General features: G+C 38.5%; 1 protein-coding gene across 1 annotated transcript; it reads left to right on the forward strand.

The window, feature by feature from the left end:
- Positions 1-14,421: 14,421 nt before the first annotated feature.
- Positions 14,422-14,865, forward strand: LOC135709911 (flexible cuticle protein 12-like). The gene has a single exon (XM_065232357.1). It carries the CDS (start codon positions 14,471-14,473, stop codon positions 14,783-14,785), a length of 315 nt encoding a protein of 104 aa, XP_065088429.1. The 5' UTR covers positions 14,422-14,470; the 3' UTR covers positions 14,786-14,865.
- The last annotated feature ends 266 nt before the right edge of the window (positions 14,866-15,131 follow it).

A 15,131-nucleotide genomic window follows, 5' to 3' on the forward strand; every position in this document is an offset into this window, starting at 1 on the left:
TGTGTTTCACGGCCAAGGATAAGTTCAGCGTTCCGGAGCATGTCCGCACTCAGAAGATGTCCAAATTTGCGAAGAAATTCCTGGTTTGGCAAGCCATCTGCACGTGCGGGAAGCGGAGTGCACCTTTCGTGACCCAGGACACGATGAACGGACAGGTGTACATAAAAGAGTGCCTCCAGAAGCGGCTGCTTCCTCTCCTGAAGGCCCACAACGTCCCAACAATCTTCTGGCCGGATTTGGCCTCATGCCACTACTCCAAGGACGTGCTGAAGTGGTATGCGGACAATAAGGTCAATTTCGTGCCGAAAATGTTCAACCCTCCCAACACTCCGGAGCTCCGCCCCATCGAGAAGTACTGGGCGATTATGAAGCAGCACCTTCTTAAACGACCTAAGGTAGTGACGACAGTCGAGGAACTGGGGTTTACATGCAAAAAACGGTTGATTCACAGGTTGTGCAGAATCTTATGGCCGGGGTTAAGGCCAAGGTGCGGGCATTTGCGTATGGACTGTAAATAAAATACGAGTAAAATGGTAAAATGAAGTTTAATAATTATTTCTCAATCCCTGAAAATTTGATGGCAATCGGATGAAAACTCGAATTTTGCGAATCAATTTTGTGTGTGGCAATTTCATCGTGGACACCCTTTATGGCAGATTATGCACGAGTTCTGATTTTCGGATAAACTGACACGATTGGTCCAGGCGACGATTGATCGAGTGATGTGCGTTGTTCGAGTATCGGGGAGACTTTCGAGTCCCTTTGAGTCTCGCGTTAGAAGGTGTGATCAGAAGAGCTGGGATAGAAAGGAGTGGTACGGTATTCAGGAAGTCCATCCAGCTTCTTGGCTGATCATGGCCCGGAACTTTGAGATGATGGCGAAAACGTACATCATACTGAAGGCTGAAGCTAGGTGGATTGGACTTGCCAGCAACGCATCGGAGACTAAATACATGAGATGAAGAGGTTCTAGGGAACACAATGTTAGCCTACCGCCAAGAGTTCAGATTGACAGTGACGAAATCTAGGTGGTTGACGAGTTCATGTATTTGGGGCCACTAGTGGCCGCCGCAAATGATACCAGCAGAGAAATTCAAAAACGCATTATGGCAGGGAATCGTGCCTAATTTGGACTCCGGAGGACACTCCGGTCGAATATAATTCGCCGCCGCACGAAGTTGACTGTCTACAAGACGCTGATTAGACCGGTGGTCTTCTACGGCCACGAGACCTGGACTATGCTCGTGGAGGACCAACGGGCCTTTGGTGTTTTCGAACGGAAGGTGTTGCGTACCATCTACGGTGGAGTGCAGATGGATGACGGAACGTGGAGGAGGCGAATGAACCACGAATTACACCAGCTGCTGGAAGAACCATCCATCGTCCACATTGAAAAAAATGACACAACAGGAACAAGAAGAAGAGGCTCGCAGCGGGCAAGGTGAATCGATCAAGTGGAAGGCGACCTGCGGACCCTTCGCAGACTACGAGGCTGGTGAAGTGTGGCCATAGATCGAGTAGAGTGAAGATGACTTCTTCGGACAACAAGGCCTATTACTATTCGAGAAAATTTTACCCTACGATTAAAATTTAAATATTTCTCCTGTGATAAAATTAAGCATTTCAGAAAAATACATCTGGTACCTAAAAGAAAAGGAACATAATATACATCTCTGTCTCTAGACATCTCCTTTTCTTTTCAGCGAATGCATTTTTTTTTGTCATCACGCTCTAATCTGACAGAGTCGCAATAAAACAAACAGTAGCACATCTCTGGACCAGATCCTGTTCTTTTTTGACATCAATGAAAAGAAAAAAGAATGGATAGTCATATTCCAAGTCCACCATCATCATAATCAAAATCACTCATTTATGTTTACCAAAGACAATGAATTTCTTTTGTTGTACTTTCCTCTCGGTTCAAAAGACACCAACTGTCTGCTTGCGACTTCAGAAAAAAATAAATTGATTGAAAATGTTTCTTTTTTTAAAGAACTTCATCTCAAGCTACATTTTCTCTCCAGAAGTTCTTCTCCCGCAACAAACCTGCATAAATCATAAGAAAAGAATGGAATTGTTTTTCCATCGCACGTTTTTCCAATGAAATAGAGCCAATGCTATCACTGCCACAACCACCCACCATACTTGTACACTAGGTAGGAGCGCAGAATAAAAGGACACTCATAATGGATATCAGATGCCGACCTCCTACCGAGAGGAAAACTGCAAACACTGCAATCTCTACGACCAGCATCATCCTAGATTCTCCTGCACTTTCACCAGCCTTGCGTGTGTAGGATTGCGACAGTAGTCAGGCAGCACACCAAATCCACTTTTGATTTGCGATCTAATGACCATCATATTATGACTATAAATAATTTTGCGTGCTGCTCGGGGATTTTCCAGAGTCGGAAAAAAGATAGGGAGCGAAAAATGTCCACTGATTGTCTCCTCTATGATTGTATGAGCGAGCATTATTCTGGAGGGGGTAAATCCCAGTCTCAGGCTTTATGACCGTAGGTTATGGGTAATTCATGGAAGTGTTTAGAGATGAGCATGATCATCGTGGCATCATCACTTTCCGGCGGCTGAGCATGCAGTCTGTGGGTGTGCGTTATGAATGGCTTCTTACACTTTCGAATTGCTAAACGTGGGCCAACTTCCGTACACAATGTCCACCAAGGATAAGTGAGAAGTAGGATGAAACTGTAATAACGTTCATCCGTGAGCGTTAGTCAGTGTTGAAATAGAAAGCGAGGAAAAAGTTTTGCAGAGTGCACATTTAGGACTATAGGACATTATAGAACATACGAGTTGAACGAGCGGTGGAAATAGTAGTGTATGCTACTCAGTGGGGTTCTCTTTTTAACAGATCCCTTATTAGAAGGATACTTTCAATATCGTTGAAGAGCACAATATGTTTAAGTAAATATTATTGGCCTCCTGTTTTGTAACGTGAATGTATAATTTGTATGTATTCATGTAAACTGTATGCACAATGCAATTCCCCCTATTGTACTCCTGCGCTAAAAATAGTATGCACAATCCCACAATGGTGATTCATAAGTCTTCCGGAATATTATGTTATACTGCATAGCAAAGCAAATCGGATGCACCACATAGCCCGGAATAAACTTTTAATTAAAAATGTAACATAATACGTGCATAGCGCTTTTCATTCCAATCCACATGGACAACATTTAGCCTAAACAATTAATGCACGGTATTACCAAGACAAAGACGGTGGGTTCGATTCCTGGCCCGGTCTAGAAACTCAATGGAAGTGCTTCAAGAACACTAAGTTGAGAGCAGGTGATAGGTCGTGTAAGAGTGTCAAAGCCAGGAAGATGACAAAGAACATATGGCCAACAAATGAAACTATATGATGGATGTAACAGCTGAGAAAACTTCCTGTCTGTTGGGTTGTATGCACATACTGAAAAAAAAGCTCTTTCCGGACACAAGCTGAAGCATACCTACCTCATTTCCGACAAATTATTCGCTTACATGCACTTCTCACAGTTTATACCAGGTCGCTGTCAGTCGATGTGGTAAACAATCTGGACAGGAAGAGCACAATTTGGCTTCCGGAATGGGCAGATAAAATTTTAATTTGATATCTACCTGTTCATTTCCACGGCCTCAATGGATAATTATTTTAATGCTGTATACTTTTCATAAAATTACAATCACCAAATATTTTCATCCTAGTAAATAAAACATCTTATTATCAATGAAACGAAAATGTTTTCCATTTCAAATTTGATTCATAAATTATTATATCAAAGCCGTGGTGATATCAATTATTCACAGAACTCCGAAAAAACTCACCATCCAGTCAAACCTCAGCCCCACCAACACCCGCCTAAGCACTATTTTAAAATTTATGAAACTACAATCAGCGTCAGCCGCGGCGGCAGAGACTGGATGGTGAACGCTCTCTGCTTGTTTGGAGATCACTTGAAACGTTCGCCCAAAGTTATGCAGAAGAATGTCCCCTCTGTAGGAGGGATAATTTTTTTATATAAATTTTCGGTTCGCTGTTGTCTCCCCGGTCGATGAAACCGTACAAGCTTGCTGGGGTTGAATATTGTTTTCCCGGATATTCGAACCTGATTCGAGGATGACATACGAGCTAAGGGGTGGAAAATTTCTGACTGGGGGTGTTGTGGTCGGTCGGTCGTTCGGTACGATCTGCGCCAAAAGTCATCAATTGGAAGGGTAACTAGTGCGGGTGGAGAGAAGCTACACTATTCGAAAGAAGTCATAACGCAAAAACAAACGAGCTGATTTATGAATATTTTTTATGTGTGCGTCTGCGTTATCCTCCAGTAGAGATTCCGATGCGTAAGTAATTGAAATCCCCCGCTGAGATGAAGGGGATTGTTTGGATGGAGTTGTTCGGGGTAGACTAGCGTGCCGATTGAGAGGTGTACCAGTGACACACAGAGCTTGTATCCAAAATATGCGATATTGCGCTCAAAATTACATGAAATATCGTGTAAATTTGCCCCAAATCCTGCGTTAACTACACATTATGAAAAAGTCATGTAAATTTCGGTTCCCTGAGATCAAGTCCTCGGCAAGGTGACAGATAACCTTAGTTTCACGTACCCACTTGCAAATAGTAAGGGATTGTCCTTCACCGCCGCAATGGCATTTCTCTATGGAAATCCAACTTTTTGTTTCTCCATGTGTGGATGTCAAACAACAAGCAAGAAGCAAACAACAAGCAAGTGAGCTTCTGAAATAATTAAAGTGATTATCTTTTGTTACATCCGTCCGGATCATTAACGTTATTTCTCACCAAACTTGAAGCCTCAAGAAGCAGATGAGTCCATAAATTTGTATGCTCTATTATTTAGTTACACAGTTATGGGCATAGTGACAATGACAATACAAATACCATGAAGAACGCTGAAAATGTAGTGATCATAGAAATGAAGTGATTGTTAATCAGAATTTTCTTGAATATTAGATGAAATTGAGCTCTGGTGATTTTTGCACATAAGTAATGGTCGCAGATCCGTTGTAGCAAGATATTTAAAATTTAGACAAATCGAAAAATAGCTTAAATTCATTATAGGCCTTCGAAATACGTACAAAGTACACCGTTGTACTATCATTGTACTAACGTTGTACTCTTTTATGTTAATACCTCAAATTGTACATTTTGCAGTACTAGCTGCGTATAATTAGTACACTCTTACTCGCTGCAAAACCATGCTTTCTTTGTTCATCATCGACGATAATCGCAATAGCGTTGAAAACACCGAAAGTATCCTTGTTCAATTCTCATTTGTTCCCATTAATTCGATGACAATCATCTATTCTCTTTTATAAATCATATGTTTAAGCTTTTGGTTCTGTACTGCTTATATACGGTACACACAAAAAAAGTTTCATAAACTGATACTGTATTGTGCATACTACTGAGAATCAAAGCGAAATTTTTAACTGGCATCACTGGAGTTCCTATGTCGCTAACATCGAGTGTGCGTTTTGGTGAGGGCACGACAATAAGATGAATTTTAAACTTTAATTTTGTTTACTGTACATCATTTCCGCATTCGCCCTTTTAATATAACGCTTCTGAAATTTGTGAGGTTGACAAAACCACCAACACCAAATTGTCGGGGTACACTGGCAATATACCGGAGCTGTCAAGTTGCCCCCGAGTTGCCTGAGACCGACACATGTAAGCGGTCCTTTTGACATAAATATCAGCATTGGCGTAGCTAGAAAATTTATCTGGAGGGGGCCTGAGGGGGGCCCACTGCGCTTTTTTAATTTTTGCAAAACTACTGTTAAATAAAAACTCACTCAAATTGCGTCAAGGCAACATATTTTTGGGTACATTTTTTCTGTGATCAATAATATAACATTGAGGCTTGCTATCATTTTAATGGTGACACAATAAATTTGATTACATTTATTCCATAAAAACGATTTGAACCTCGATTGAGAGAGCCTTAAACGCTTACTGATTTTAAACAAGCAATGATCGTTTGTTCATGGATTTTGTAATGAAATCACAGTCCGGATCTTGCAAATGTAAGCATCTCAAACTTATAAAAAATTTCAGGGTTAGGTAATTTCATGAATTTTTTTTTATAAAATTCTGGCTGTTTCAAGGTAAAGTGCACACAAAATAAATTTAAAATATTCAGCACGTAGGAAAATGTTCAAGATGCACAATTTTTTGACGTAGGACTACGTCTGTGATTTCTATATGAGGGTACACTTTGTGAAAGCCGAAAATGGAACATGTAACGTAATTATGAAAGATTTTGAACGTTAATAACTCAGCTGCCCCTGGACCAATTTCAATAATTTTATCACCAATCGATCAGAAATATTTCAACGCATCGATGACAATGCTTTTGACTGTTGATCAAGAAGAAACCATTAAAAAATGAGAAATGTCAAGCATTGTGCAAAAGCGTAGGAATAGCTAACAAATCCACCAATTACGTACATGCATTTGCTGCAGATGCACAATTCTTAACATTGGGAATGTTAAAATAAAAATAGTTTTGGGATCCCAAACCCATATGTTTTTAAAAATGTTGTAGCTAATAAAAAATATATGTATCGGATACAGATTGTAAGCATAATTTTTTCGAATACAAATATAAATAAAAGTCAATAAATTAAAATCAATTTTCCTAATTATAAGACTAAGATAAAATTACAAGATCATTCCTAGACAGTCATTTCAAAAAAATTCTAGTACATTAATATTTAAAACAAATAAGAATTTTAATAATTATAATGACCTAATCAAAAGTTCAAAAAAAAACCTATACAACATTAATATGCCTGATAAAAAAATTTTGATGAAATTTTAATCAAAATAAATTTAATGGATTAAAAAAAGTTGAAGAAACAAAAAAAATTAATAAAATATTTATCCAGAACATTTTTTTATTCGATGCATCGGACTAACTAACATTCGGAGTTATTTATAAAATCAAGATTTAACTATACTTCTAATCGGAGGGAATGAACTTGAAACTTGAATTATCGTGTCACTGTTTATAACTAGATAGTAATTTGACTTATTCTTGCAAAAGTTGGGATATTTTAAATATTTTAAATTTTAAATTCCAGAGGCGAACCAGCTTTTAAATAAAGAAGAGAAAAAAATATTTTAAATTTAATTAGTTTTGGTTAAACCCCTTTCGTATCAATTTATTATTGACATGTACTTTGTGCATTTTAAAACTTTTCCGGGTAATTTATTTAATCAAAAGAATACATACAAAAAGCACGGAATTTTTAATGTGCTAATCCATGTAAATTATCGTGCAGCTAAATTCCGGGCATACAATTCATCGAAAAGAAAGAAATTTATACATATAAGGTATATACAGAAATTGACATTTCTGTCCAGAACTCAGCTGCTGGAGTGCAAATTTTTGACAATATGACTAAATCACCAAGGCACGGGTCTTACAGAATGTACAAATATGACCATAAAATCAAGATTCATCATTCATCTGATTCCATTAGCTGTAAAACTTTTGAATACTTCCTGATCAACCTACCAAATACCCAGTGAACTTTACTAATATATTCTACTGCTATCTAGGCAGGATAACTTTTGCAACGTTCCCTGAACTTCTACAAAACTTAAGTTTTACCAAATTCCTCAACTTCTACGAAGTTCTCTGAATTTATTCCAAATCCTATATTTTTTCCATCTCTCTTAATTCTACAAAGATCTTTGCACATCTTTGCACTGCTGCAACCACACATAAGGCATCTACAAATATTCTTGAACACCTAAAAAGTTCCTTGAAATTTGGCGAAGTTCCAAAAACCTCCAATAAGTTCATGGAGCTTTTTTGGAGTAAGATCTCTGACAAACTGTAACGAAGTTCCCTCAGCTGAAGCGAAGATAATTGAAGTTCTTAGAAGTTTATTGAACTATTTTTAGATCTTTAACAAAATTCCCTGTACTTTTTCAAAATTTCTTACACTTAACTGAAGTTTTACGCAGCTCCTCAAAATGCTACGAAATTCGAAAAACTTCTACAAAGTTTACAAATAAAATAATGTTCCTTTAACTTCTACGAAGCTCCTCAAATTTTAATGAATGCTCTACTGCTACGCAGTACTCTAAAAGACAAATTATTGTGAGTTTCCAAAAGGTTTTCGAACTCGGGTCTAATTAAGAATAATTATTTTCAAAAATTTTGTTCCTCGGGGTAGAGAATAGCTTTTAATTTTTTTTTTCTAATTCCACCAGATAAACTTCATAACAGGATTGCGTGTTCTTTGATTTTGCCCCTTACAGACATTTTTCAGACGGATCAAGAACTGAAGCTCATCGTCTATTATAATTGAATCAAATATAACATCGCATTTTGGTACTGATCAGCTCTTGCTTCAACTATAAAAATAGTCAGCGGCGCTGGTGGTGTAGTGGTAAGCATGATTTCCTCTCACCCCAAAAGACATGGGTTCAATCTCAGACGGTGCCACCGGGATTTTTTGAGGCATAAAATCTCTCGTCACGCCTTCCTTCGGAAGCAAGGTTAAGCCATTGGTCCCCGGTTCAAGAGTTCATGGGTTGATAGGTAGGGTCCAGGTGTAGGAGCTGCCTTCCTGACATCGGTAGCATTGGTACTCAGTACGGAAAACAAGATCGACGGAAAACAAATCAAAGAAAAATATATGTAGAAATAGTCATATTCAAGAGCATAATTAACATCATTTTTGGTTTGCAAAGGAATGTTTGGATCGAAGCTATATTCCATAAATGTTCGATATTGCTCCCAATCAGCTCAATGGTAATTGAAAGTAGAGCTGTTGGGATTAGGAATTATTTCTTGAGATATTTCAAAAGTTACTGGAAGGTAATCAGCACCAATGCATGGGTCAGCATGGGTAACCAATTCAGTGCCAACATTTCAAAGGGGCGTGCATTTGTAAACAATGGTTTTTGTCGTCAATTTCTCGCGGATGAAAGCTCAATCATAAAAATGAATTACACCAGCAGGTAGAGAAATGTTTCTTGTACCAGCTAGCATTGGTTATTTGGAAGGGTGGGATTTTATTTGCGAGAAATCGCCCCTTTGAAATGTTGGCACTGAATTATCTACAAAGTTGACATGAATCAGTTAAGGCCAAATAAATAGTTGAGGGATTTCTTGCTGAAGAACAGCATGTTGGGCTGTTTGAATATTGGATAGTGTAATAACCTGTAGAACAATCATCAAACAAAATATTACAATTGGAATGGCTTTGAGCATTTTTTTTCCTTGATTTGTTTTCGTCGATCTTGTTTTCCGTGCTGAGAGCCAATGCTACCAACGCCAGGGAGGCAGTTTCCACTCCTGGACCCTACATCTCGACCCATCAACTCATGGACCGGGGACCAAGGATTTTACTTCCCTTCCGAAGGAAAGCGTGATCAGAGATGTTATGCCTCAGAACAATCCGACGGTGCCGACTGGGATTGAACCCAGGACTGCTGGGGTGAGAGGTAATCACGCTTACCACTACACCACCGGCACCGCTACTTTGAGCTTTATTTCATGAGCGGTGTTTTGCAAGAATAATGAAGAATTTAGACGGGTGAGTTTCTGAAGAAAATTCTTCTGCTGGCCTAAGCATTAGAATGGCAAATAGGCAGCTATAAACATAAGTTGTCCAAATTTTGATTCCACAGAAACTCCCAAAGTTTCAAAACCTTTGGTTTTAAATGAAAAAAAGGATGAGATGTTTGATACGTCTATGAACAATGAAAGCAATGTCATCACAGGCTTCATCAAGACGATCATTTCGGTAAATGAAATAATTTGCGTCACTTTTAACATAATGGTCAGGTTCAATGAACATTTCAGTTATAACGGCCAATATGCACGATATGAACTCTCTAAAGGTTAAACTCGTCTTCAATATCTTTAAGATATCGAGCATTCCAATTCAAAATATTTAATGATTTAAAATCAATTACTGACTATATTGTTCGCAAATTTTACTCCAGTTTAAACAGCTTAAATTATTAAGATATTTTTCAGCACATCAGTAATCATATTATTCAATGCTTTCTGTAAAAAATCCTCTCTAATGACAATTCAGTCGTCATTAGCGCGAGAGGAATCACTACAATTCATGCATTGAGCTGGCATGTAGCAATTTTTAGTTCCGTGACCCCATCCTTGGCACTTACGGAATCGGGTGTGGTTTGGGAAATTCCTCCTGTCTTCCTGAAGTGTTTCCACTTCTCTCGGACATGGAGCATAAAACTAGCTTTTTCTAGGGCCTAAAGGTTGTTAAGTTTCTTAAATTTGAAGTGAACTAAATAAAAACCATTGGAAATCCCGTTGCGTGAATCACCAGGACAGGATTTCGTTTTCATTTTGATAACTTGGATTGGCTGAACTCCAAGTAATTTTTTCAATTCTTCTTTGATCTGATACAGGGATTCACCACGTGAATCCAGACCTTTCATAACAACCTTGAACAGACGAAGTAATGAAATTGGGTTGTTAGCGGAATGCTTAAATAAAACAGCAAACAAGGTTATCTTCCATTTAATTCCACTTTATAAATTTTGGTATCCATGACAGATACGTATTTCAACTACAATGTGCAGTCTTCATCGGTGTCATTCCCACTAAAAAACTTATCAAAATCTAACCCCCTTAAGTACTCATCCCCTAGGCAAAAAAGTTCAGATCATAGGTAAAAAAATGAAACTACAATGTGTTGAATCGGAACCTACCTAACTAATAAAAACCAAAGATTTACGTAAACTAAAGGAGAAAAATCTATACAACTCTCTAATAAGGAAAATCCCAAAGGCTTGGTAGCCATCATAATGAAATAATGAAATTGGGTTGTTAGCGGAATGCTTAAATAAAACAGCAAAAAAAGGTTATCTTCCATTTAATTCCACTTAATAAATTTTTATATTAGATTTTGATAAGTTCTTTAGTGGGAATGACACTGATGAAGACTGCACATTGTAGTCGAAATACGTATCTGTTATGAATACCAACATTTACTAAGTGGAATTAAATGGAAGTTGACTTTTTTTCTGTTTTATTTTTACTTGAACGTCTGAGTTTTGGTGTCGTAAATAAGTAAGTAAATCAGTAAGTACTTGAAAATACGTTTGAGTCCGTCCAAGGTTTCTGCCAGTACATGGCGTTGACCAAGACGGGCAATTTGAAGTGAAAACTTAAATAAGAACGAAGTTTAAAAGTTCCTTGCGGATAGCATGGAAATTGGAAGTGGTTACAAGAATAGGGGGAACCTTTTTCTTTTTGGCTCTAAGTCGAGAATGTTTAATGGAATTTTGCCTGGATGATGCATCATTCTCATCATCCGTAAGCATATCAATTGGTTGCTCAATTGAATTTCATCAGAAGGGGGATCAAGCGATTGCCCTTTTCTTTTGCGCTTAGGTGCCATGGCGGCAGAACCAAGTTACTCCAAATCGACTTCCAAGCAGATTACTATAAGAATCAGAAAAATTGAAGAGGATTTTTTTAAATCGATGACCAAGCAAGATTACCTCGGTTAGGTTCCAAACGAGGATCGAAGAGGAATAAGAGTCAAACAAGGTAGAAATTTTGCAGGTAATATTGAGTGCTGAAAAGTGGTGTTTAAATTTGTTGTAACTTTATGATTTACGGTTTAGCGACTTGCAGTCAATTTATTTGTCGGTAAGAAAGTTTGAACATACATAGGGGTAAGCACATATCATCGGTACAAGACGTGTGTGTGTGAGAAAATTTGCGAAAAAAATCTAAGGGCACCGGTGGTCGGAGGTGAGGCCGGCAGCTCAATTGTTTCATTTCATACTGTACTGGGAATACTTCAGCATGTAAGGATGCACAACAAAAATGAGCTGTGCTTGTTCTCATCGACTGATACTGAGTGGTTGCGGTACAAGCACATATCGTCGATAATAGACGATTTTTGTGTATTAGAGAACGCTTGCGCTACAATACTAGGGTGGGAAACGGATTCGAAACTCAAATGTCATATCACAAAACTCAAATGCCGAATACATCCATAGACCATATAGCTCCACCGTTGAATAATTGGCAATGCACCAGTGTACTGAATGAGAATTGTGAGTTCGCATCCCACAGGTGCCCTTAGATTTTTTTTCGCAAATTTTCTCACACAAACACACGATGATATGCGCTTACCTCTCAGTATGTTCAAACATTCTTAAAAGTTGTAGCTTTATGTAGCAGTAACACTTCCTTCAGCAAAAAGCAAATAGATCCGCACGGCAAGAGAACACGATGCGGACTGTAAAGGATTTAAATAAACTATTAGTAATTCCATCCTCGCTCCCATTGTAAGACACTGAAAGTTTTAACGTTATCGCCCCCCATTTTATGATAAGTTTTTCACTATTGGACAGCTTAAAATTCCTAAAACCGAAATTAATACTTATGGACATTTTAACCACAAAACAGTTAAGTTTATACAGGATAGTGATAATGAGTATCTGCTTTTACCAATTGTAAATGCAAACCATACTTCGCAATTCACCTTTAATAAATCCAGCCACTTAGAACTTCATAAAATTAACCATGTTTGTAACCAGCTCAATTCCTATTTGGATTTTATGTTCACTAATTGTACATGAGATTTTTGTATTGCAGAAGCAGCAGATCCAGTATGGAAGAAGGAAAAATTTCATACGGCTATTGAAAACTACGTGATCACAGACTCGCATAGTTCACGCCCAAGCGTTGTCAGTTTTGGACAAGAAGCAAAAAGCACACAGGACGAATAAAAAGTTTTTTTTTAGAAAAAAAAAATACGTACATATTTGCAGAGCACTTGACCTATAAATATCGTCAGCATATGAGAATTCCAATTCAAGAGTAGAGAACAATATAAAATCTGATCCCAAAATGTTCTTTAACTTCAACCTTTCGGTTGATAATATCACTTTTCAAGAAATGTGTAAAACTCTTCAAAGTCTTGATTCCAGCAAAGGACCTGTTCCTGATGAAATAACTCCATTTTTATTGAAAACATTGCAACTAGTTTTGTTCAACTATTGTTTTGGCTTTATAATTAATCGCTCAAGACAGGTGATTTTGAAAAAAAAAAATATTTTTTCTAAAGCCCAGTATCACATCCAGCAGGTTCATCCAAAAATTCGGTATTTTTCAATCGTGAAATTGAACATATTTGTAGCTTTGTGACAACAAAGTTACATCATGTCAAAAATGACCATTTTGTATGAAAATCGGCATGCGCTGCTGTTATATCGAACAGCACTGTATATGCCGTTCCCTAGAAAAAGTTGGCACTTAACTCTAACTTCAACTGAAAAATAACTCCATGTCACGGTGGAAGCAAACGTTAGCTTATGTTCAATCCATGGGTGTTGCTGTGGTCAGATAAAAGAGAGAAAAAACTATGATATCTAGCGATATGCATTGATTGCTCGTGCAATGAGAAAAGTTTTTATTTTAACTTCTCCAAACGAACCCTCTAACAACCACCCAACATAAAAAGTCGGTGGCTTGTGACTATTACTGGAAAAAGGTCCGCCTCATCTGTTGTACGGGAGAGGGTGCCCAGCATCCCATAAAGCAATTATTTCCACTTGAGAACAAACGAGACAAAGCGTTTTCCCCCCATATCGTCTGAGCTGACAACAACGCAACGGGAAGAATCACGTCGCACCAGCCAGTAGGAGCAGTACCCAGAAACTGTGGAAACGTCAGCTCAAATCTTTCGCTTGAACTCCCGGATGGTTTTATGACATTGCGTAAACCAGAACCCCCTCTTGGGATATGGCGCTAGAACCTACAATGGAAGAACATTGAGGGTTAAGCCCCAGGATTTGGATAACACGATGATGCGATTACAGCAGCGCTGACGACGTCGTTGTTAATCGTTTTGTGGTCTAGCATCGTAGTGTTTAGCAGCGAAGATGATCCTGAACTTTCTTTCTTTTCATTGGAGTATCATTTTCTGATGGAAAAGTTGTAACATACAGCTTTGAATTAGTTCAAAAATCACAAATCACAAAATCAAAAATCAACATTCTCAATCTCAATATGTTAGAAAAAGCAGAACACCTATTAGAGCAACAAGATCCCAACCAGGCAACGCAAAAAGTCAAACCGGCTGGCAGATTTGCATATCTTTTGTTCCTTCCTCGTTTTGTCACCTTGACATTCATATCCACTCAGCAAGAAAGCAGTTCATCTCCGTTTGAAGCGCCATGGTCACATATTTTTTTTATGTTTTGTCTCGTTTCACTCTCGTTTGGAAATCTGTATCAATTTCAAAAGCGATCTTCGCACAAAATTTGCACCCCCTATGTGCGGCAGCAAGAATGAAGTAGATCTGATACGAGCCCGCTAGTATAAAAGCCTTTGCCGATTCAGTATCTCACCATCAGTCAGCTGTCGAACAGTGTTTAGTCGAGATCGTGCATTGCAACCAAGTCAAACCAACCGAATTCAAGATGAAATTCCTGATCGCCTTTGCCGCTGTGGTAGCCGTCGCTTTGGCCGCCCCCGCCGATGAGCGTGATGCTCAGGTCGTCCGGTACGAGAACGACCACAAGGGTATCGATGGATACAACGTGGCCTACGAGACCAGCAACGGCATCAATGGCAAGGAACAGGCTGAGCTAAGATCTTTCGGAGATGACATTTCTGCCATCGTCGTTCGGGGATCGTACTCCTACACCGGTTCCGACGGACAGGTCTACACCGTGAACTACATTGCCGACGAGAATGGATTCCAGCCCGAAGCGGCCCATATTCCACGTGCCTAAGCTGTCGGAAGTGTGAAGTTGAATGATTGATGAAGTGATAGAAAGGAAGGTGTAAATAAATTGCTCTAGTTATTTTGGAATGAGAAGTGTTTTGTTTTTGGAATTTCAGACTTATGCCGAAATTGTTTATGACTAAGTTCCAACCTGGATGAGGTATCGAAAGGGTCTGATTATTTTCTGACTAACGTCAGTTTGATCGTTTGTTTTTGTATCCTGACAAAAAGTGGGTGTGTAGTAAACATAGTGGCTAAAATTAATTTTACTCGAGATTCGTCCAATTGGATAGTTCCCTACATTATGATAACGAGCAAAAAGTTTGATCCATCCACCTGGATAATTTGTTGAT

This window comes from Ochlerotatus camptorhynchus, unplaced genomic scaffold (assembly GCF_037179485.1).
Source record: "Ochlerotatus camptorhynchus isolate MF236.1 unplaced genomic scaffold, CSIRO-AGI_Acam_v1.1 ptg000367l, whole genome shotgun sequence".
NCBI classification, from domain to species: domain Eukaryota; kingdom Metazoa; phylum Arthropoda; class Insecta; order Diptera; family Culicidae; genus Ochlerotatus; species Ochlerotatus camptorhynchus.

What these genes read in the sequence shown, in the direction of transcription:
- LOC135709911 (XM_065232357.1), top strand. Translation starts at nt 14,471, where the DNA reads ATGAAATTCCTGATCGCCTTTGCCGCTGTGGTAGCCGTCGCTTTGGCC.